At 31.9% G+C, this 25713-nt stretch overlaps 2 protein-coding genes across 2 annotated transcripts in view; one reads left to right on the top strand and one right to left on the bottom strand.

Moving 5' to 3' along the window:
* The window catches only part of LOC145335185 (monocarboxylate transporter 12-like), a 239039-nt gene that overhangs the window by 65518 nt on the left and 147808 nt on the right, over positions 1-25713 (top strand). The gene's annotated exons all lie outside the window — the stretch shown is intronic.
* LOC145304663 (uncharacterized) lies at positions 976-25364 on the bottom strand. Its single transcript, XM_080146599.1, has 28 exons — positions 25321-25364; positions 22970-23023; positions 22569-22651; positions 21345-21401; positions 20768-20829; positions 20105-20166; positions 19264-19372; positions 18867-18977; positions 17475-17618; positions 16683-16773; positions 16350-16376; positions 15137-15209; positions 13727-13845; positions 12244-12344; positions 11679-11730; positions 10064-10116; positions 9088-9142; positions 8650-8757; positions 8140-8202; positions 7608-7675; positions 6617-6653; positions 5481-5531; positions 5084-5229; positions 4275-4323; positions 3856-4010; positions 2928-3041; positions 2281-2407; positions 976-1403 (listed from the first exon to the last, which is right to left on the bottom strand). Exons 2-28 carry the CDS (start codon positions 23016-23018, stop codon positions 1287-1289), a joined length of 2283 nt encoding a protein of 760 aa, XP_080002725.1. The 5' UTR covers positions 23019-23023; positions 25321-25364; the 3' UTR covers positions 976-1286.

Genomic DNA, 25713 nt, shown 5'->3' with positions numbered 1-25713 from the left:
ACAATAAAAATTCAGCGCGGCAATTGCTCAATATAGGCCTCTAGGCCCACTGCCTATTTTAGTCCTTCTAATACCTCGATTCCTCTCTTTTATTATTTTCTCTATGCACCTTGTACAGATTAAAATAAGTGGTTGAAACGTTTAAACACTCAGCTTAATGAATCAACCAATGTAATTTCACTAAAGTCACCGAAGGTGTTAAAAACATTATTATAAAACTTTTAGGACTAGTGTTATAAATAGCCCGTTGTCCCCTCTATCTCTATATAGATCACTCACACTATTGGATAAAATTACTTTTATAGTGAAGCTTCCTTTTGGTCAAAGGACTGTTTTGTTAGATATTTTGGATCATGGGAAGTAAACAAAGTAGCGGATTTCGTCGTATTTTCACAGTAGCTTTTGATAGATTATTTTTGGTTAGGTAAGGTTAGGTAAATGTTAATGATTACCCCCACAGGGTTAAGGAATTGGCCCCGCAGGGTTAGAGCCCCCCACAGGGGCTAAAAATAGGAGAAAAGCTACTGTGAAAATACGACGAAACCCGCTATAAATCCGATATTCAATTTTGTTCCATCACTATTCAGTTTCATCTATTTGTCATACATAAACTTTGCTTGCCTCGTTGCAAACAATTTCACAACAACAATACAGTTACAATATATAGAGACAGACAACTGCTATAGAATTTATAAAACAGGGGATTCCTGCAACAATTAGGAATAAGTCATAAGGTCTGAAAAAAACGAAATAGCGGTTTTCGTCATATTTTCACAGTAGCTTTTCTACTATTTCTTGCCCTTGCAAGGGGACTCTAACCCTGCTGGGCAGTAATTAACATTTACCTAACCTTAAATAACCTATTTAAAGCTATTGTAAAATACGATGAAACCAGATCTCATTAATAAAGCATATAAAAAAATTCACAAAATAAACCTCTAATCTTTAACATCAATTGGAAAAAAACAGCCTAACAATTTTTAACAAATTTATTTTTGATTATCTTTATAAAGAAAAGTTAAAAATAATAGTACAATAAATAATCATAAAAATTACATAAAGGCAGTAGCAATTTTATTTAAGGAAATTATGAGAATTGATTTTAAGTATAATAATGTTATATGAAAAAATATTTAAAATCTTGTATATGATTTTTATAACAAAATCTACTATTAAACTATGGCTTAAATTGTGATTTTGTCATTTACTTTATATTTAAAATGTTAATAAGTGTAAAAATATTTAAAAGTATGAATTATAGAAATACAAAGGTTTACTGTTATTTTTTATCTTATTTTAATATTAAAATTTTCTTCAACACAAGCAACATATTCTCCAGGTGCCAGAGCACTGAAAGCAGTCTGGTACCCGACAAGCTTACAACTGAAGGGGGCTGACCAATCCTAAAACAAAATAAAATAAAATGTCAAAATTATTTAGATTTAGATGAAAATATGTCATTGCCTTATTGCTTCAAATGTTTTGGCATGTTAAACTGTTATTATAAAAAGAAAATCACCCTTTCAATAATATTAGTTTTCAATTATTATTAAGCCCTGCGTAGGTTTCAAAACAATTAATCAACCTACGATTGGTATCAAAAGAAGTTTTTTTTACTTTCGGAAAAAGCAAATATTTCAAAAGTATTGCTTATAAGGTGTTTTGTTGATAACAACAAATAAAATATAAAGTGGCGGAAAAAATGAGTAATCGGTGCTTTCCCCTCAAAGTGCATTTTAAACAGCTTGCCCATTCTCCTTATTTTTAAATTATATTGAAAATATGTCAATAGTTTTTGTGGTATTATCCTCATAGAAATTTTTTTTCAATATTGAACATTTGAGTACCCCCCCCCCCCCCCCCCAACAGCGAACTATGAACTCTGGCCGCAGCGCTCGGCTCCCTAGCCTGCCTAGCCGCAGCGATCGGCCCCCTTGCCTGCCTAGCCGCAGCGCTTGGCTCCCTAGCCTAAAACCTAACCTAAAATAGTTGTTCGTCGGTAGTCAGGGGGGTACAAAATTGAAAAAATTTGAAGAAAAAAATTTCTAAGAGGATAACGCCGTTTTTGTTCTATGCCTCCTAACCCATTAGGGAGGCCCTTTTCTCCAACAAACAACCGAAAAATCACCCTACCCCCTTGCATTATTTTAAATTTTTTAACAATATTGGAGGAGTGTGGCTTTCTGTGCTCGACTCGGAACTGGAAAACCCCTGAATATTTTATTGCTCTGGGGCATCATGAACACATTCCCCCCTCCGATCCCAAAGTCAAACAAGTACCTTATCCCAATAGATAGGAAGGGCGCCGGAGCCACCCGCAGAAAACTGTTTTTGCTTGGCACACCCCAGAGTTTCATTAGAGTAGTCAACATACAGATACCAGGCAAACTGCTTGTAATACTCAATTCTAAAATTAACAAGATTAGTTTTCATAAAAACTTGTGCCTTTTCGAAAAACACAAGTTTATTGTACTTAAGTTAACAGACAACATAAGAAGTTTAAAAAATAAAAATCTAAATAAAAAAGGTTAAACTATGCAAAATTTTATTTAGAAAGGAACACAGCCATCTTGCTACATTAACTATTTGAAAATGTTACATACAGTACACAGAAGTTTTTTTTTGAGATGATTGTTTTGAGGTCCCTTGGGCCATAATAATAAAAAAAGAATTAAGATTTTATTGGTTCAAAGAGTAAAACTGTATAGATTAAAGAGTTAAAAAAAATAGTTAAAAACAGAAATTAAATTGTATTAGAAATGAAAGCATTATGTCGATTTAAAATCTCAATGGTTTATGTCGACATAGGGCATTTATCCAAAATGTACAAGCCTGACAAAATATAACATAATTATAATCATAAATGTTTGTTAAAGTGGTCAGTGTTGACAATTTAACGACTCAACGTTATCATACTAGAACCTTACCTATTCAGAGCTTGTTTGGTCTCTCTTCCATCCTTAGTATTACATTCAAGACCACCATTGATAATGTTAATAGTAGCTCCAAAACCAGGCTCAATACCGTTAGCTCTGTCCACGCTGAAAAAGAATTAATGAATAAACAATAGATTTATTACCCTACCCTAGAAGGCCAATGATACACAATAATTCGTCCAACTTGAACAGAAATTTGAAGCAAAGGAAGATTTTTGTGTATATTTAGTCAGGTGTGACATAAATAATTAATTCAATAATAAGAGCGAGGAAATTTTTGATCTATTTAATTTTCCCGAATTAAATAAGAAAATGGCTAACCATTCGTATCAAAATGTGTTAACTTTCTAACCAATAATGTGGTCGAATTGTTCAAACACTATGTTGCTATTAGTCAAATAAAAGGATTGAGAACATAGACTTATACATATATTCTATAAAATTTGAAGTAATTAGATATTTTAAGTTTGTCGAGTAATATATATTAAACAATTGCCTTATTGTAATAACCCTACAATTTTCAACTTTATTTTAAGGCAATGAAATGATTCCTTTCTAATACTATTAAAAACTGATATCCAATTTTGTTCTTATTCCACACACCCCATAATTTTAAGATCCTGTGGTTTTCTGTCTTGACATTCCTCTTGGCTGTTTTAGGGGGTAAAAGGGTGAATACACCCCTTCTTCATGCTTCTGTATGAGATTTTGAGGATTTTTTCTTATTAAGGATATAATTGTTCATTAAGAGTGTCATTTTATTCGCATAATTTCAAAAATAGGGTGCAAACTTCAAGTCAAATGCGCTTATTAGGTCAAGCTATCCTTAATTATGACCAAACGCATAGTATAATTAAACACATGGATTTGAAAAAAAATGACGTAATACGCGCATTTATTTTACGGACTTATGGCTCACCTGTTAGGAACCCAGGTACCGTCAATGACGTGCAACATGCTGGGTTTAGGTGGCTGCGGAGTGGCATAGAACCAGGTGGCTGAGGCAAGATTTAACCAGGTGGTCGCAACAAAATCAGGGAAATCCAACAACAAACGCCCGTCACCGAACATTGCCTGAAAATAACATTTTATTGTAGATATTTGTCTTTCCGCCTTTATGTTTATGTGTCCAATAAGATATTTAAACGGCTGGAAAACCATCATATAGAAGTTTATTATTCATCTTGGGCAGGTTTCAGGCTATTTAAAGGAGGAATGTTCGTAAACGTTAGAAAATATGACCTTTCTTAAAACAAAAATCCTTTGTGTGGATTTTTCAACAAACAACACCAATTGGGGCTAGAAAATGGAGGATCTTTTTCTAGAAAGAAAGATTACCTGTGAAAATTGCCCATAGTTGAAGTTGTAACTCAACTGCTTAGCTCCTCTAAAATGTATTTCAAATCATAAATTTTGAAGAATACCTGAGTATAGTCCCTTTCGTGGCAACACCCCTTAAGGGGCGTATTTTTGAAATGGCTTTTTGTAGGTTATTTTAGGTTAGGTTAGGTTATATTTGGTTAGGTGATTGCCCCAAAGGTTAAGGGAATTGGCCCCGCAGGATTAGAGCCACCCACAGGGGCTAGAAATAGGAGATAACCTACTGTGAAAAATACGAAGAATCGCCCCTTAAGGTGCGTTGCCACGAAAGGGACTATATACCCGAATACCTTTCAAGATAACGGGATAGGTCAATAATGAATAATTCTTTTTAGTCTTGGATAGCTTGAAAGTATACATACATATTGGATTCTTTATCATGTGATGCAGGGACATCCAAGCATTTATTTTGAGGGGGGGGTTGGTAAAATAAGGAATTTTAAAGGTTCCCTCCCCTCAGGACATAAATTTTAACTTTTATGTCGACTATATATGGCCTTGAATGACCTATTTAAACATCCTGTTAAAGATCTAAAGGGATAAGATAATGGCCAATAAATTTATATACATAACCAATTAGGAAACACAAAATTACCCCTTCTGTAGATTAATATTAGTGGTTGAAACGTTTTAACTTCCAACTTAATAAATAAACCAATCAAAATTCAAAAGTCCCCAAGGTTGTTTAGCTAACGAATAAGAAAATCATTTATTAAAACTTTGGGGAAAAGTGTAATAAACAGCCCACAATCTCCTTAAAATCCTACCTTCCATAGTATTTATTGAACTTGCCCTTGTTATCCACCCCGCAGGACCATTTCTTGGTGATAGAGTCCTTGTCTTCGCAGTTGCTGTTATAGCCGCAGCCGGGACTTGTGTCTGTACATCCAGACTCACGCACGGCCGCAAGACCCTAAAAAATAAGATTTTAATTATTGAGTAACATCGCTTTTTATATTAAAAACTGAAATTTGGAATCTTATAAACTTTTTAATTTTTATGTCGTAAAATTGGGGAAAAAAGGCAGAATGCTATATATTTAAAAACGAACATATTTACACTCTAAGACTTAACTATAGAGGTGCTATGCCTTTGCAACCTTCATCGAATTTGGCAACCTGATTTTAAATATGGCAACAAGCATCAAACTATTTTACGGTTTACCTGTCTCCATTCGTCGTAATCTGGATCACTTGGATTGTGGTTTCCAGTTTCCTAATATAAAAAAGTTGTATTAATAATTTGAAACAAAATTGACATCAACCATATGTAACAAAGCTTAAAAATTTGGAATAAAGGACAAGTGAATTAAAGATAGATGTTAGGTAGTCATAAAAAGAGGAATCATGAAAGAATAAAATAGGATGCGTTAAGTATTAGAAAATCACGAAACCTTTACATAAAAATATATATTCATTTTTGAAGCATGACTGTTAGACTGACGGACTAACTATGTAAGTATGAGGTGGATTCTTTAAAAAATGGGATGAGGTGAGGCAAAATTGTCTATGTGAAAAATCCTCCAAAATCACTTTAAAATCTACAAAAATTAAATAAAATCATAGAAGGGTTTTTAACATAACATTTTATTTCATTTTGTAGATTTTTTATGTGATTTTGGAAGATTTTTCACAAAAACAAGTATGCCTTACCAACGAGTAGCGACCCAAATTGTTTTTTTGAGAATCCACCTCTGGATGCTCTGTGGTAAGGGTCATCTTTGCAACAACAAAAAAACAGCAATCTATCGTAAACAACAGCCAAGAAATTTACATTTTTCCTATTTTATTACTGACTAAAGAGCACAGAAGGAAATAGCTTTGCTACTAAAAAAGAGTTTAGTTATACAACAAATATTAAAATATCCTAATGAGTACTTTGAATAAAATTTTATTTCTCTAGATTTTTTTACAAAATACCAATTTGATACTTCAGTTAAAAAGTCAAATAAAATTTCTATTTATTTTTTTAGGTAAGTTTAAAATCAAAATGCTCTCATGATAACTGAAAACAAGAACTAATAAATACAGTATATTCACAAGATAAGTATTCTAATTATTGGTATTAGACAAATTTTTAACGAAAACAAGGATGTCAACATCCATAAAAGTGAAATGAGAAAGATTTTGAACATCAGCAGACTTAGTAACAAAGCATTAAACATTGAAGAAAAAAATCCAAAATTATAAAAAAAAATATAAAAATGATTTTAACATGCATAAGCTGTAACGGACGTAGAAACGGACATATCTTATTGTAAAAAAACCTTCTGATCAAAAAATACAAGAAAAATATCATACCTGAGCAAAATGGGCAAACATAGTAGCAAGAGTTTTCCTGTAAGAAAAAAAATATTAAGAGTAGGAAAATATTTCCAGTATTGCTTTGAAACCGATTAATATCCGCTGGATAAGAACCTGTTCTCAGCCATACTTAAAAATCATAGATAGCATCGTATTTATTAAAACAAAATTGATTTTAATCCTACAATTACTAATATCCGCAGAAGGCTGTCTATAATGCGATTTGATAAATAACAATTATCTTATTCAAAGTAGAGATTTTAGATTTATTTAAGCTTTTTAAGTAACCTTTATGCTGTTCATAGTTTTATCTTTAAGCAGGGATAAAGGGATAAGCAAAGGAGAAAATATTAATTTATTTCGATATGTAAAATTATCCCTTGCGAAAGCTTGTGAACATTTAAAGCAATAAAATTTAAATATCTATTGAGATGCCATAGTCTTCCCCCTCCATGAAATTTAGGATAATTTATCAATTTTGGAGAAAAAAATATATACCCCAATTCAAAGTTTACAAGAAATCTGTTACTGATTAGGTTCAAATTGATTTTTAGGATGAATTAGTGTCAAAATTGCATTAGAATTAGGCTACTTTTTGCGAAGTATGATTAATTTAACATATTCACTTCTGATAAATGTACCTCATGATTTTATTTAAATCAAATGAACATTGATTAAGAAAAACATAAATAGCGAAGTCTTAATAAAAAAAAGCTGAAACTGAATATTTTTAGTGAAATTAATATAAATTACTTTTCAGAGCTCAGACAAACAATCATTTAATTGCAAGAAGTTTTTCTAAAAGTACTACCTATGCTCACGATATGAAATGTCAAGTAATTGAAGGGGGAATGCCCAGGCCAAAAAAAATGCAACTCATTACTATAAACCGTTCTGGCTTGAGGGCTTGCAATCATAAGGTTGGTTGTCTGATTAGGGTTACTTCAACTCACACATATCCTACTAGATAATAATTAAAAGTGGTTACCTACAAATTTTATCTGAAGCTTCTTCTCTACCCACATAGCTGCAAACAGCTGGGAACTTAGCAATAGCCTGAAATATAGGTATTTTAAATTTTAATAATTTTTTTCTTATACATGCATGTTTAAAATCTTATTCTTAATTTTAAACAAATTATTGTAAATACAAAATACAAAACATTAAAATATTCTATAATAGTACAAAACAATTTAAAACATAGGGGTCAAAAGGAATTCTAGGTTCCAGGAATGATCCTGCAGGTCTCCAGAAAACTTTAAACTTCTCCTGAAGATTCAATTTTATTTAAATTTTGAATTAAACCTTATCTTGCCAAATTCGCAATTCGTAATCAGAAGCAGCTTACAATGCCTAATAAAAATGAAGTCATATAAAACAAATGACCAATGATACATTCATATTGACCTGAAATATATTCTGGCCTATCATTCTTGATTTCTATGTATGGCGTCATTTTTTATTAGGCACTAAAAGGTTCTTTAAACCTTACCTAGGCCCTAAATGGAATATATTTTTACCTGAAGTAAACGTTTGTAAGTGTAGCTGGCATGTCTTCTGGGGAACAGGTCGTTGAAATTTTCCTAGAAAAAATTTAAAAAAAAGTCTGTCCTGTCCTTGTAAACTAGTATCATAATGTATATGTGTAGCAAAGGATCTCGTTTACCACTAAATAGCGACTGCCTTTAGTTGCATGAGCCATTTTACTTCACCTCTCTTGCTGAGAGAGACATTCTATACACAACTTATAGGCTAAAACCAAGAGAAAGGGGTTAATGGGCTGTATCACACTATTCCCCAAAGTTTTATACTACAGTTTTCAATTCGTTGGCTTAACAACTTGTATCATAATTGGAGATGTACATGTATTTATCTGCCATTGTTTTATCCCTTTAACTCCCTGCTTTTAATGTCAGTTTTAGATCGTCAATTCAACGAATTGTCCCCCCAACGACATCTTAAATTCGCGTATAGGTTCCGTGATTTTTTTCCCGAATGAACTTTTTTGTTGGTATGAGCTTATTTTTTACCTCTGAAAGGATAAACTCAACTCTCTGGACGTTATCTGGGTTTTTGGGTGATCCTGGTTCAATTTTCTCTACAATATCTGTATCCAGGGTTCGTACTGTTTTCTTAACCTAGGATTAAATTGGTTTTCATGAATCCCGGATCGATATGCTGCACAATATTTGTAAGTAAATACATTTTTATGGAAGATTGAGATAGGGAAATGGATGTTAAATTCTTTTTTCCCCCAATTACGATAAACAAAATTTTACTATAGGGAGTTAGGTATTTCTAACCTTTCCTCTGTAAAAGTATTGAGCGACTAAAAGGGGAAAAGATTAACTTATTACCTATTGTCACATCCCTGACAATGACAGAAATAAAAGAAATGCCACTGTGAAAATACGAATAAAGCCGCTACTAAGTTTTCTTTCCATGATCCAAAAATGATTAAATATTACCGCTTCAAACAGAGGATATTCTGCAGTTATCTGAAGTTCTCTTTCTAAAGCTTCCCTGAAAAATGAAAAAAAAGTTAGATACATTACTTTTTATGAACTAACTAAAATTAAGCCCTGTTTGAAAGTGATAGAATGTATAAATGTCTGTGTTGGTAGCCTAAGAGGTCACTAACCACTGAACCAGTTTGGTTCTCCTCAACAGTGAAACTTCTTAAAGTTCCAAGGAGAGTTTATGATTATTTTGGGGGAAGGTAACTCCACCCTTCCAATGTTTATCGCCCCAATAAATACTAATGTCGACTTTTGACACCTTAGCCACAAACTAATAAGCAAAACAAAAGAAACATGCTGAAAAAAAAAATTAAAGACAGGATGGGTGGGGTATGATTCCAGTAAGAGAAAAAAGGATTTGTCTCAAAAAAATATTTTAAGCTTTCAAATCTAAATTGATTTCTACATAAATGTATATTTCAATATTTTGTGTACAAAGAAAATTTGAAATTGGATACACAGAATTCGTGAATAGATAAGAAATTGAAGAAAAAATCCAGACAAATTTTTAAAAATTATAGAAGTATCAAATTAACTTGTTAATCAAATTTAAGATATTGAGAAAGGTAATTTATGAAATCAAATTTCAATAAACAACTGAATGAAATTTTATTTAAGAAATCTTTTAAATGAAACAAAAAGAATAGTCGATTATTAGAACTTTCTTATCTTCTTTCTAATATGTACATATACTTTTACTAAATATTATGTCTCTGTAATGTTAGAGCATTTTGGGCTTGGGAATAGGGGAGAGAGAAGTAGATTCTCCTACCCTACACATAAATACGTTTTAAAAAACTTCCCTAGACCTATAAAAAGCTTCACTGTATAGGATAACCAGATCGGTACAGCGATTAGTGAAATACTCTGTTTACAACACAGATATACAAACATCCTGTTAAACTTTTATAAATGGATAAATTACCTGTATGAAGGCTGGTTACCATGGCTAGGACTTGGCTTCGGATCAAACACAGGCTGAAAAAAAAAAACAGAAAATTAAATATGTATTTTCAGGGATAAGACAATGATATATGAATTAATTTACCCCCCTGCCCATCCTAAATTATACTACATCCATAAGTAGCGAAGAACAAAAAATCATGGATGTACAGTACATACAGAAAAAGTAAGTTATAGAGTAGATTTTCAATGTTCAAGTAGTAAATTTATTTTGTTTATCGTTCTGATCTCGCTAACCACTGCACTGTAAAGATTAAGTCCTACATTTTAGGGAAGTTTAATATAGGTCCCAGGATTGTTTTAGGCTATTTTATCAGAAGACTATTTACTTGTTTTAAGCATTTTTTATCTACATGGTGACCTCTAACATTTGAAAGTAAAAAATCACGAAACCTTTTCATATAAATTATTTAAAGGCCTTTTGCAGCATTACCGACAGACCAAGTCACTTTTATATAGGATACTCTTATCCCAAGTAAGCGGTATCTTTGTACTGAAAATCAGCAGTCTATCTCAAATAGCAGCTGGAAATTTCCATATAGTCTTTTGTAGTCATAGACGAAACGACAAAGTAATTCTAAATTAGCTTCGCTACTTAAAAAAAAACTTACAGCATTAGGATTAAAATCATTATTGACAGGTAAAATCACTATATTAAATCTGCCCATAGCATTGTAAATACACACAAAAATTAGCAAAAATGAAATTATCATTCTTTTAATTAACCACTAAAATTATCTTAATAACTTTGAGTTTCAATAACAACTGATGGTTTGTTTAAGAAAAAACTTGTTTAGATGAAATTACTGTAAATAAGTGTTTTTGCAATAAAGCTAAAACAATTACAAGGCCAATTTTTTTCCCATTGAAGCACATGACAAAAAACTTTAGTCTACCAAAAAAAATCAAGGGTTTTTAAAGGCATTTTTCTAATATACCTTTTGTACTACACAATTCAATTATCACAACCTATAGAACTAGCATTTCAAAATTTTAGCTTTTTGAAAACACTCTTCAAAACATACTCCCCCTCCTTACTAAAGTACTAGCGCGATACACCCCTATAGTACACATAGTTGGGTTAAACCCCCCGCCCCCCCCCCCCCAAAAAAAAAAAAAAAAAAAAATTTTATTTGCTGCTTGTTGACAGACAAAGACATTTTTTGTGGGGAAGGTATCAACCCTTAGCTACCTTATAATTATACTAGCGGCTTCGCCCTTAGCCTCTAGGGGCTTTGCCACAAGAGGTTTGATCAAACCAATTTTTCGTATTTTAGATTTAAAAGAAAAATCTTTTTTAAAAATTTCTTTGAGGGGGGGATTTTTTTTCTTGGGGGGTAGTCGATTCCACTATTTTAATTTTAGTTTTAAAAAGAAAAAGAAAAAAAAATTGGGGGGGGTGGGAGACGGGGTGTCCCACCCTCCAAAAAAATAGTTATAAACCTTCCCGGGACCTATGAGAAGCTACCCTGTAAAGCGGTTAGCGAGATCCTTCGCTACAAACAAACAGACAAACAAACAGACAGACATCGTTCTACTTTGTATTATAGATTGAAAAATACTATCATTTTATTTACCTCTTCGATTTCTTTAACCACAGAACGAACTGTAGGTAACGGAACTGGTAACCTAAATTATAGAACTTTTTATTAATCTGAACTATTTTCTTTCATAGATTTAAATTATTGATTGAAAAGTTTGTATACTACTAGTTTGGAATCAACCAATCACAATTCAATAAGGTAGCAAGCACCATTAGGTTAAGTGTCCAAAAGTTTCAACCATTAATTGTAATCTACATAAGGGGTAATTTTGTGTATTATAATAAAAGGATGTAAATCAATTTATTGGCCATCGTCTTATCCCTTAGATCCCTGAGTATTCAAAATTAAAAAGGAATACATAATTATTAATTATATCTTTATTTAAGGACATTTTTATGATTATATGATATTATATCCCCATCTTAAACTTCTGTCGTGTAATGTTTTTTTCCTCGTTTTTTTTCTTCAAATTACCAAAAACAAATATAAATTGAAAACATAAGATGCCATGTGCCATTTTGCAGATATATTTCCATTACTTAAAATCTTGAAAAGATCATAGTGATTGAATATATGTACAAAAGGAATTGTTGCTTACCCATTAGGATTCCTAGGTGGGGCTCTATCATCTGAGGTAATTTCAGGTAGAGGCGCGTCAGGATCCTCCAAGCAGCTGGTTGCATCCGGCCAGTTACAGATCTAGATAGATATATAGATGGATAGATAGATATATAAATATATATGTAGATATATAGATATGCAGGTAGATAGATAGATAGATAGACAGTCAGACTGACAGACAAATATTGTTATGTAAAAAGTTTAAATATGTTGCTAAATTGTTTTATTGTTTATAGAAAATATTTTGTGAAATAACACTTTTTCCATAAAGTTACAAAGTTTAACCTCCATTTAAATCCATTCCTGTTTCTTACAGTTTTACTCACCTTGTAACTGTTTAATACACTAGAGCGTTGATATCTTATCTATAATTTATCTTCGTTTATCTTCCAATGGATATAAATGTCCTTGTTTTATTAGATTTTTAAAAATCAGTGGAAATAGCTTTAAGCGTTCCACTTCCTAAATGGGGGAATTTTCAAAATATTTTCTTTTTATTTCTGTAAAGCGCAGGTAAAGTTCAAATCTGATGATCCCACGCAGAGAAACTTAAATGTTCTGTCAACTTTTCAAAAGAATTTTTAATAGCGCAACTACTTTATTTGTGTATGTTTTTGCATTTAAGTAATTCTAAATAAATAAATGTAAAAGGTAGGAGGGAGGGGGGGGGGGATTTATCTCAATGAACTCAAAGGTAGTCATATAGGTAGGGATTAGACATTGGCCGAAATATGACAAACATTCAGTAATTACCATTCATTTAGATTGTACACTGCTAGTTTTAATACCAAATCAAAGTTCAAACATTTCTTTAATTTTTTTATCCAGCGAATAAAAGAATGTATTTATAAAAATTTTTGATAGACAGATATACAACTCATCAAAGTTCAAAGTTGAGAGTCAAATATGAGATTAGCAGGACATGACTAAAGGCTAGGTCCTGTGGCTTCGCATTAGATAGATAGATGGATATATAGATAGACAGAAAGATAGATAGATAACTCACCCTAAGTTGAGAATCAAAGATGAGATTAGCATGACAAGACTGAAGGCCAGAAGCTTCACATTAGATAGATAGATGGATATATAGAATAGATAGATATATAGATATATAACTCACCCTAAGTTGAGAATCAAAGATGAGATTAGCAGGACAAGACTGAAGGCCAGAAGCTTCACATTAGATAGATAGATGGGTATATAGAATAGATAGATAACTCACCCTAAGTTGAGAATCAAAGATAAGATTAGCAGGACAAGACTGAAGGCTAGGTCCTGTGGCTTCGCATTAGATAGATGGATGGATATAAAGATAGACAGAAAGATAGATAGATAACTCACCCTAAGTTGTGAATCAAAGATGAGATTAGCAGGACAAGACTGAAGGCTAGGTCCTGTGGCTTCGCATTAGATAGATGGATGGATATATAGATAGACAGAAAGATAGATAGATAACTCACCCTTAGTTGTGAATCAAAGATGAGATTAGCAGGACAAGACTGAAGGCTAGGGCCAGTAGCTTCGCATTTGAAATATTTTCTGCAATTTCTGGGATGGGCGTATAACTCATTACTAGCTCCTATAATTATAATTTTATTAGACAATATTCCAAATACTATAAAATGTCTAAGGCTAATGAAAGAGTTAGGTTTTCTAAGTCTTATAGATTCATTTTAGCAATGTATAAATCTTAAATAATTTTATAGGATTGGCCAATTATCACTTTAAATCAAAGATAAGGAAAGTGTTATGTTTGACGTCATAAAAATTCGTATAAAGAGGAAGGATGAAAGGTGAAGTGGGTATTGAGACCCCTAAAAAATAGATTGATTTGGACGTTTTTTATAACGTCATACATGACACTTTCCGTATTTCCTTTTAATAACACTAACATGGAATCAAAATTAATAAAAATAATCCAATCTTTAAATTTCCGGTATAAAAAATTACGGATTAGCAATATTTGACTTAAATTCACTTTACATAAAAGTACATTTGACATAAAATCAATTGACCTATATAAAGGTACACTTTACATAAAAACACTTCACATAAAGGTAAACTTCACATAAGGGTGCACTTGGCATAAAGGTACATTCCACATAAAGGTACATTTTCCCTAAAAATTACATTTGACATAAAGGTTTATATTTGAAGTGTAACTTTATGCCAAATGGTACTTTATGTGAAACTAGCGGCTACGCCCCTAGAGGCCTCTAGTGGCACTTTAAATATTTTTGTTTGTTAAAGTTAATTTTTTATGTACGATACCACCTTATTTGACGTTGAAGTCTCCCCTAAATTTTAAAAAATTTCGATTTTTTTGTCATTTCTCTTGGGAGGGTGGTGGTACCCTCCCCCAAAATAGTTATAAACCTTCCCGGGACTTATGAGAAGCTACCCTGTTAAGAAGAACCCGATCGGTTCAGCGGTTAGCGAGATCCTTCGGTACAGACACACAGACAGACACACAGACAGACAAACATCCTGTTACTTTAGTATAAGGATATTATTGATTTAAAATGACATGCATCATAGAATTTAATATGAGAATATTTGTATTATGTACTAAAAAAGTACATTGCGAGTATAGAAGTATAGAATGTTTGGGTATAGTCCTTTTCACGACATCCCTCCATAAGGAGCGATTCTTCGTATTTTTCACAGTAGCTTTTCTCCTATTTCTAGCCCCTGCGGGGGGCTCTAACCCTGCGGGGCCAATTACCTAACCCTGTGGGGCAATCACCTAACACAATATAACCTAACCTAACCTAAAATAACCTATAAAAAGCCATTTTAAAAATACGAAGAATCGCTCCTTATGGAGGGATGTCGTGAAAAGGACTATACCCGAATGTTTAAAACTGTACCTGTTCCGCATTTAAACGGTTTGGCCTTGAATTTTGGTCTTGGGGCCGCAGTAGGGGCTTCTATTACTTCATCCTAGATAGAACAAGGATGACAACATCCATAAGTAGCGAAGCTCAAAAATCGTGGAAGAACATCCAGAAGGAACTATAGAGTATTTAAACACAAAATAAAAATTATATAAAATCACTACACCTTTCATAATTAATAATGTGGAAATCTAGGAATCGATCTAGCACCACAACCAATAAGTAAATCTTAATGAAACTTATGTAAAATGTAAACTTATTCAATCCCTGAAAATTTCAGCCATCTATCTGGACTAGGAGTTGAAAAAAAGCTTGAACACTTAAAAAACTAGGAATCGATCTAGCACCCCAACTAATAAGCAAATCTCACTAAAACTTTATAGAAGTGTGCAGAATTTGAATTTATTCGATCCTTGAAAATTTTAGACTTCTATCTTTAATAGGAATCGAGAAAATCATGAAAACTTAAAAATCTAGGAATCGATCTAGCACCCCAATTAGGTAATTGACATATCTCAATGAAACTTAGTGAAAATATGAAGAATGATAACTTATTTAATCACTAAAAATTGCAGCTGTCTATCTTTTGTAGGAGCCGAGTAAATCACGTTTCCCCCAAAACGTTTCAGACATACATACAGACGGACATTTCAAATTATAGAGTAGCTTCGCTACTAAAAATGGATAAATCATATTGTGTAAAATTGTCGAATAAAATGTTTCTCCTAGTGCGCTAATTTAATAATACCCCTAGCTCCCCAACCTATTACTTTACCCCATCCCCTCCCTTGACCATGGTGGAACTCATTAACCAATATCTGAGGACTATAATAGGAACCTAAATTGATGATAAAAATTCCCCTGTTAAAATATCCACGTATTTTAAATTCCTTGAAGAAAGGTCATATTTAATAATTAACTATCAAATTTGGTACATTCACCATCATTTCGAGACCTGCAGGCATTAAGACCTGCGAAAAATTCTCGTTGGTCAGGGAAAAAATAAAAAAACTTGTCACATATAGTAGCAAACTTTTTTTTATTTGCTGTATAACTCTAATATAAAAGTAACAGGATGTCTGATTGTCTATTGTCTGTACCAAAGGAGTCTTTAAAATATCCTTTTTTATTAAAAATTATCCCAATTATACTCCCAATGTGTTAAAGACGGGTTTTAAAAATCTACCTCTTGAAGATCACTGAAGGCATCTCTAAAATATTTAAAAGCATATTTTAGAAGGAGTCTTATTATTATATTTTATAATATAAATTAGGTAAAGTTATCTTCTACATAGGTGAAAGCAAAACTACTCTATAATTATAATAAGCCAGTTTAGACAGTTTAAAATCGGTTTAGACTTAATAACTGTATATTAGTTAACTATTGTTTTTCAATATGGAATAATTTTCAAATACTGATTCTACGTCTTTTGCAATGATCCCATTAGAAAATCGATAATATGTCAGCCATTTAAAGTCGACAAAAACCATTTATAGATAATTTTGTGCTTTTATTCCTGAGAGTATCTTGTTTGAATTTATCCCTGACATCATTACTTTCTTCATCTTGTACCACGTTCTCGTCATTGTTACTGGTTCGAATCCTGTCTCTAAATAAATACAAAGGTTTTTATTTGGATTGGCAGATAGGTAGATAAATAGATACATATATATTATGTAGGTAGATACATGGACGTTCACTTTTTTTATATGGGGGGGATTAATATTCAAAATTTTGGGGATGTAATCACCCCTTTACACCCCCCACTCCTTGGACGTCCCTGGTTAGATATATAGATAGAATTATAGATAAAAAATAGATAGATACATTTATTGGCAGATATGTATATAGATAGATTAATGTAAATGTATGTAGAAATACAGATAGCTCGATAGAAAGATACTTAGATAGATGGACATATAATCAAATAATTGTATAGTTAGTTAAATATACATTGATAGATAAATAAAAAGATAGATTTTATCTTGTCTATTTGAAATAAATTTGAAAGGTTGCGTGATTTCATTTACAGAATATATATTCTAAAGGACTAATTTATTTATGATTCCGAGAGACAACTATCAATAGATGGAAGTTCTTTAAGATAATTAAGAATATATAAATACATACTTAGATATGGAGGGGAGGTTCAGAGGCGATTTCTCTTGGAAGGGTGAAGGTACCCTCCCCCAAAATAGTTATAAACCTTTCCAGGAATTATGAGACGCTACACTGTAAAGGAGAACCATATCGATATCCTTTGGTACAAACACACAAACAGACATCCTGTTACTTTTATAGATATATTACCTCAATTTATTTCTCAGAGATTGATTAAGGTTGGACAGGGGAACTCTGGCATTAATCCCCGGCTTCTCGCGGTCATGGGTTCGATCCCGTGTCTGTAGAGATTCCTCTTGTCTCTGCCGGTTTCTCAACAAACTCTCCCTCAGACTAAACAAATTAATATGTATTATGTAAAGGGTTAGGATGCAAGTATGTCTGTCTTTCTGTCTTTCGCTTAGCTTTTTCTGTAAAGTGAAGGTCATTGGTCATGTGTTAATTTTTTTGTTTTTGTCTGTTTTGAGGGAGGAAAAACAACGAAACATTAACATCAAGAAAAAGTCTAAATTGTACTTAGTCGCAGGGAATTAAAGTAATAGGACAATGGCCGATAAATTGATGTACATTCCCCATGATGATACACAAAATTACCCCTTCTCTACATTGAAATTAGTTGTTGAAACGTTTAAACATTTAACTTAATGAATCAACCAACAATATTAACTAAAGTCCTCAAAGTTGTTAAGCTAATGAATAAGAAAACGTTATTTCAAAACTTTTGGGGCTAGTGTAATAACCAGCCCATTGCCCTTCTCTTTCTGACTAATAATGTCCTTGCTACATCAATAGTATCAGAAATGTAATTTGTGTCCTTGTAATAACCTTAAATAATAGAATATCATTAAATCCAAAATATTGTACACTGCAGTTAAAGTCAATGGAACCATTGTCATTTGGTTTTAAAAGATATACAGGTATAGGATAGTGGACGAAAAATGAATCTTCCTAATTATGATAAAGAAAATAAAAATGTTAATTAAATTCAAATTACTGTTAAAAAAAGTTGGGACATAAATTTTAACAGTCCATTGTCCCTTACTTTTTCCAATTGATATACATGTAATAAAAGTATTATAAAAATGCATTTTTCTCATTTTATGAGCCATTAAAGTGCAGAATTGACATTTTTAAGTATCTTCTATAATGTTAATGTTAAATTAATTCACTTAGAAAATAGGGGAAGGGATGGACTTATAGAACTTGTATGATAGCCCTTTTGGAAATATTAAATCTTTTAGGTCACTGGACCTATGTGACTTTACTAGACCTTACCTTACCTAACCTAATATTAAAGAAGGAAGCATAACAAATAAATTTTTGAAACCCAATTTGTAACTAGGGTGAAGGGGGTTTGATGTAACTCATTTACTTAGAAAGGGGAATGTTGTAAAAAGATTTTTAGGCCCTCCTGAATGCACTGCATATATTTGTTTTTAATATAAAGTATAGTGTGTGTGGGGGGGGGGCAAAGAGTATTTTTCTATGCTGGGTTGTAAGTGCTCCATAAAAATCAAACAAGATATTTTTATATTTGTTTACCTTTTATAATGTAGTTATTTTATTTAGAGCTCTTGATACCTGTTTAAATGGCTGCCCCGCTGTGCAAATGATCTTCTTGATGTACTTGGAGTTGGGGGTGTCGTTGGCTTAGGTCGTCTTCGAATCAAAATGGCGGAAGATTGTCGATCACTGAAATTCAAAATGGCGGTGTACATTAGCAGTGATAATACTAAACTAACAGGATTTTTTTTGTATATCCCTGTAGCGATCATTCTACACTTTCCCAAAAAGCTTTAATCCATGGCATTTTTTACAACATAATATAATGAAGACAGACACATATACAATAACTTTTGTAAGGAGAATAAACAAAATTTTAGTAGAAGAGAAGTAAAATGCACAAAAAATATAGGAAAGATAAATAATTAAAGATAGCAAGAAAAAAAGATATCTTGAAGATAGAAAATAAAATGACCTGGTATCAAAAAGCGTTTGTATGGCAACAGCTCTTAATTTTTCTTCCTGTACATTTGGTGCGCCTTCAGCTGTCAGCTCTAATATGTCGTCTTCGCCGCCAGTTCGAACTAAATCATATAATTGTATACTTTTTATTAGGAAGGGAGGGGACATTGGGTTGGTTATCAGGTTTTATTATAACGTATTCTTATTCATTGGCTCAATAACTTTGGGGGCTTTTAAATTTTCATTGTTGGTTCAATAAGTTGAGTGTCCAAACGATTCAACCACTATATTTAATCTACAGAAGGGGTAATTTTGTGTATCATTATTGGGGGAGTACATAAATTTATCAGTCATTGTCTTATCCCTTTAGATCTCTTGCTTTTTATTCATTTTTATAGAATGTGTTTTTTTATAAAATATAAATATAATTGTACATACGAAATAGGTGATGGAACTTTGATTGCTTTATGTTAGGAGTTTTACATTAAAAGTTAGCACTCTAACTATATTAGAAGTCGAGATACTAAAAGATTAAGACTATTGTGTTTTCTGTAGGTTGGGTCAATCAACCAAAACAAAGCTTATAAATAAATCTATTGCCCCCAACTTTCTCCAACTGAAAAAAAGTCTATTTTGGCGTCATAGATTAAAGATTAACTTTCTTTTTGAAGACAATTTAAAACTTTGTATTTTAGACTTTAACAGAGCAATCGACAGAAATAACAATTATTGAAAGATTAAAGGTTTTCAATATAATTTAAAGCTAAAATATATAATGAAAAGTTTTTTATTTTACCAAACAGCAACAAACAAATAGCCAATCAGTAGATGTACACAGGCATAAAAAGTGTTACCTCTTGTAACCACTCTAATTTCTGGTTCTCTTTCTGGCTCTTTCTCAATCACGGGTTTAGTTCTAAATATGTTAACATTATTTTAACTTTTCAGGTATGCACAACATTTGGAAATACTGCAACCGAAATTAAGATTTAGAAAGATTTCAAAATAAGGTCTTTGATTGTCAAAATCCAGCAAACGAGTAATTAAACATTAGTAAAGGTGCTTTAACTCATACCTTTTTCTCAATTCCCCCCCCCCCCTCCCTTCTTTTTGAAAATGTCAGGGAATCTCAAAACCCTACAGAAAAATATCTCTATGGATCTCTACCAACCATAACAAAAAAATAGAGAAATGAAATATTTTTCAAAAATTTTCTTGGGTCCATATGAACTACTAAAAAGTGTAGTGTGACGTCTTAAAAATACGTCTAAGATTTATCTCTTTTTTAGGGGTTTCCTTTCCCACTTCTTCTGTCATCCCTCCTTTTAAACGTATTTTATTGACGTCACACATGACACCCTCCAGCGCTTCGTCCATATCCCAACTTCGTACCTAACCCTGTTTTATGTATCATTATCACATCCAAACTCTTTTGTTATAATTTTCCACCAGCTAAACGACTAAAAATGGCGGCTTAATGACGGCTTACTGGCAGCTGCTGATAACTACTATTGTACCTGATAGACTGTTTTGGTAAAATATCTACAATACACTGACTTGATGTTGGCCAATTACAAATCTAAACAAATAGAAAACCTTTTAAATGTCATTTTATAAAACACTTTTTTTATATTATTTGGGAGAAAGGGGATAGTTTTTGATCTTTTATTTTCATATTCTTAAATCTTAAGTTTGCTTCACTCTAAAAAAGTTTTTCATCGTGAAAGTTAGAAAAAAATTTTATGAGTTTACTATTCTGAAATAAGACTAGCGCCCCCAGACGCCTCTAGGGGCCCTTGAAGGTTGGAGGAAGTCGACCCGCTTCACTTTCAATTGTAGTTTTTAAAAAGAAAAGGTAAAAAAAGATTTTTTTGAGGGTATTTTTTTTTTAGGGATAATTTCTCTTGCGAGGCCGGTGGCAAGACCTATGATAAGTTCAGTGGTTAGTGAGATCTTTCGCTACAGACAAAAATACACCTTACTACTTTATTTTAATAAAGATTATTATAATGAGATTTATAGTAAGATAGATAATATGATAATATGGATAAGGCTACGGTAAATAAGTCTAACTTTATAAAAAAAATCTGTTACCTTTAAAACCGGGTCAAAAATGAGTGTACCGGGACAGGCCTGATCCGTGGGGGAACCCTAAAAACTTTAAAGTATAAAATATTTCATATCTTTCATAGCATAGTTGCACTAGATACTTCAAAGTCATCTACAGGGCCGTATTTTTTTTCTAGAACAATAGTAATTATTGTTTTTTAATTAAACTATTTCCAAAATCACATACTTTGAAAAACAAGTTTTCAAGACATAATATGATGGAATCTGTGCTATTAAACTCCCCAAGTCAATGAAGTAGTTAAGGGTATTACTTTTTTAAGAGTAAGTGGGTTAAAATATTTTTTAAAGATGGTAATAGCGATAAATGATTTTTAGAATGAGAGAGAGGAAATGACACTTGTGGAAATGCCATGCTTCTAAAAATTGGTTAGGTATTTGCAAATGTCAAAAACATTGATGCTTGGTGGTCTGGTTTTTGCACGCCCTAACAATGGTTTAAAACTAGAATTTTGGTGCAAAATATATCAGTTTCGTTTTAGAGTCCGTCTAAAAAATCGTTGTAAGCAGTTTAGTTTCAATCGCAAAATATTAGTCTTTAAAGTTTGAACATTATTTAACGATTCCTAGAACAACAAGGCAAACTGATTAACTTCTATAGTTTCTAACCAAAATAATCCTTAGTATATTTGCATAACTGTTTTTATCTAAAGACAAGACATTTTTTATATAAGTAACCAAACATCTTTCAATATTTTCTTATACAATAAAAATATTCTTTTTGGTTTTAAAACATAGTGTTAAGCAGTTTGTCTGTCTGTCTCTCATTTTTCATTTAGTTTTCATGTAGAGGTTTTATTCCTTGAAAGAGGCTCTCATAATTATTAAGTTTTAGGCTATTTTCCGCTCTTTTAAAATAAATGTAATAACAGAATATTCTAATTTTACCGTCCCTTTAATTGCTAATTTTAATAATTACGAAAATCTAGTTGTTTTGTATATTGTTACTTCACTCACTTTGTATATCGGTGTGTCTGTATGTAACGATGGTTTGGTTACAACTAAAGCTTTACATATTGTTTACACTTCATTACTTGAATCATGAATTGCTCTTTTAGAAATTTAATTAACTCAAACGGAGTAACTTACGGACATACCTTAATTTTATAGCAGATTTTTAAAAACTTGGACAATTATGTCCAATACATGCTTAAGTAGCGCACCCACAACTAACAAAAACAAGAACAACACCTGTGCACATTTAAAATATTTTCTGCAGTTTTCTGGATTCGGTAGCAGCTCTCCATCATGATCACAGGACAACACCAAGTAACCTGAATGGAGGGATAGATAGATAGATAGATAGATAGATAGATAGATAGATAGATAGATATATAGATAGATAGATAGATAGATAGATAGATAGATAGATAGATATATAGATAGATAGATAGATAGATAGATATATAGATAGATAGATAGATAGATAGATAGATAGATAGAATTGATTGAAGGTTAATAATAGATAGATTATTGGATAGATTAATGAATATATTAAGGTATGGAATTATGGTTAAGGACTGACGGACGGTATGACAAAAAAACTGAAGTTTATAAAGTAGCTTCGCTACTTAAAAAAAACTTAAACGTACCTCTGTCAAAAACTACCATAAGCAGGGCAATTATTTTTCTGTACGTCATTTCTGTAAATCAGAGTTTATAATTCTCTTATAGCGTAGCTTCGCTGAAACTAAGCTAGGACGCTAAAGTTAATAAGAAGCACAATAAAATACGAAATCATAATAGAACAGTACATTGTAATACAGGAAACAGGTTATATACATGAAAACCTCTAAAAGCATAATGGTTTATCTATAATACAAAGTAGAATGATGTCTGTCCCTCCGTCCGTCCGTCCGTCTGTCTGTCCGTCTGAAGCTTATGTTCTCGGTAACCACTGAACCGATCGGATTCTACTCTTCAGGGTATATACCTATTGGTCCTGCGGTGGTTTTAAGCTATTTTCTTAGGGGGTGGGACACCCCCAACCCCCCCAAAAACAAAAAAAATCCCCCCCCCATTTTTTTTTTTTTTTTTTTTTTTTTTTTCAAATTTTACGAATTTTATGAATTTTACGAATTTTACGAATTTTACGAATTTCGCGAATTTAGAATTTTACGAATTTTACGAATTTTACGAATTTCGCGAATTTAATCGCAAAATGTTTTCCTGCTGGGTAGGTGCGAAAATTTGTGATCCGTTCTGCTGGGTAAGTAATAGAAGATGTAATTATACCTCTTGGGGCAAAGCCCCTAGAGGCTAGGGGCGAAGCCACTAGTTTAAAATAAGCTAGAACGAATAATAACCGACATTTTTTGTTAATTATAATTAATTTTTTTTCTCTCTATCTCTCTCATAATAAACTTCCTATTAAAATAATCACATAATTTGATGTGGTTTAATTATTGAATTTTGTCACTTTTAAATTAGATTAATTTATAAACAATTACATCATTAAATAAACAATTTATGGACAAATGAAATAAAAACAAAAATCCATAGGTAGTAGAGAACACGTAGCGCACCCCCAATGGTAATAAACAAAATTACCCCTTCCATAGATCATATTTTTTATTGAAAAGTTTGCAAAGAAGATATAACAATTCAACAAGAGTACCCAAAGTTTTTGAGCCAACGAATAAGATTTAAACAGTTGGGTACCTGAGTATGTAATTTACAGCAATATGTTTTATACCTTCCTGAATAAAATTTATTTGGTGTTTTGGTATCTTTAAGCTGTAATGAAAGAATACCTATTAAATATGTTTTGTTTTTGTTTTTTTAATGTATTTCGTGCTTCAGTAACTACATATATGACTAATATACGTATCACATACATGGATTAAAACAACCATAAACAGCAAAGCTGAATAAAATAGCAGTGTAATGTACAGACAGATGGACAAAGGGGGTCTTTTAATTTGTTTTATTGGCCAGAATATTCTACAAAACAAATTTAAGCCATCTATCTTAAATAACTGCTGAGAAATTTTCCTATAGAGCATTGCAGAAAGATGGTGCGACACTTTTTGCTGTTTTTGAGCAATAGCCATCAGAAGATTTATCTACTGCTGCTGTTATGTCAGGTGTATCCCATTAATAGTAAGAGTTGGGGCATCAAAAACAGGCACATTTCGCACATTTAGGCAGGAAATTAAAGGGATAAGACAACGGCTGATACACAAATTACCCCTTCTGTAGATTATAATTAGTGGTTAAAACATTCGGACACTAAACTTAATGAACCAACAAATCAAATGTCAATTAAAGTCCCCAAAGTTGTTAAGCCAACGAATAGGAAAACGTTATTATAAGACTTTGTAATACCTGGGATTTTTTCTTTAATATAATGCATAATTAATAAAAATTATTTTTCACGATATATTTTTAATTACTGCGAGAAAAGTTACATAAAAGTTTGCTGTTTATAATTAATTTTCTGTATTATAGGACAACCATATTAATACATAAATAAGTCATTATCTTTTTAGCATCATATTTTAATGAATATTATTGCAATTAGCTTATGTTTTATCATATTAATTAATGTTGAAATTATGATTTTAAATTGACAGTTATATTACAGAATTGCCCCCCCCCCACCCCAAGGTGCCCACTGCCCCCCCCCCCCTTTATTTTTAAATAAATTAAGATAACTAGGGGTTTTCATTTGTTTTTTAGTACTTCAGGTTAGGTTAGGTTATTTTATTTTGGTACTGCGAAGCGCCTTAGGGCTGGGCATATGGGAAAAAATGCCCACCCCTTACTTTTTATCTATTTTAAAAACTAAGGGGGATATTAATAGGCTGGAAATATAGCTAGGGTTAATTTTATGATATTAGATTTGCGAATATTGTCAAACCTGTTTTTATAAAATAAAATAAAAATTATTAATTAAGCTTTTAATCAATTATATATTTAAATCATAAACTCTAATTTCCTGATTTATATCTGTCCAATTAGTTTAGAAATGACATACTAATATCTGAAAATAAAATACATAGTTTAAAACATTATACAGATCAGTCCGTTGTGGACTGTTGCCTCTTTTTGTTAATTCAAACAGGTTAGAATTTTCCTATCGATTTTAAACTTTGCATGATGATTCATTTAACAATTAGGTGCGATTTAGGAAGCGTAGCAACTCCATTTCAGAGCTTCTCTATTATGGATGTTGTCATCCTTGTTTTATTGTAGTAGAATGATTTTTTTTAATTCATCTTATTAAGTAAAGCAAAACTGGCAATCTATAAAACATTAAAGCATTTGTAGAGCAAACAAAAAAACGAGTATGACAACATCCACAAAAAAAAGGAAGCAAGACAAATTTCTTGTA

The sequence above is a fragment of the Acartia tonsa genome, chromosome 13 (assembly GCF_053477335.1).
Source record: "Acartia tonsa isolate MP-2025a chromosome 13, ASM5347733v1, whole genome shotgun sequence".
NCBI classification, from domain to species: domain Eukaryota; kingdom Metazoa; phylum Arthropoda; class Copepoda; order Calanoida; family Acartiidae; genus Acartia; species Acartia tonsa.
Note: the sequence above shows the minus strand (reverse complement) of the source record. Positions and strands in the feature narration are given on the sequence as shown.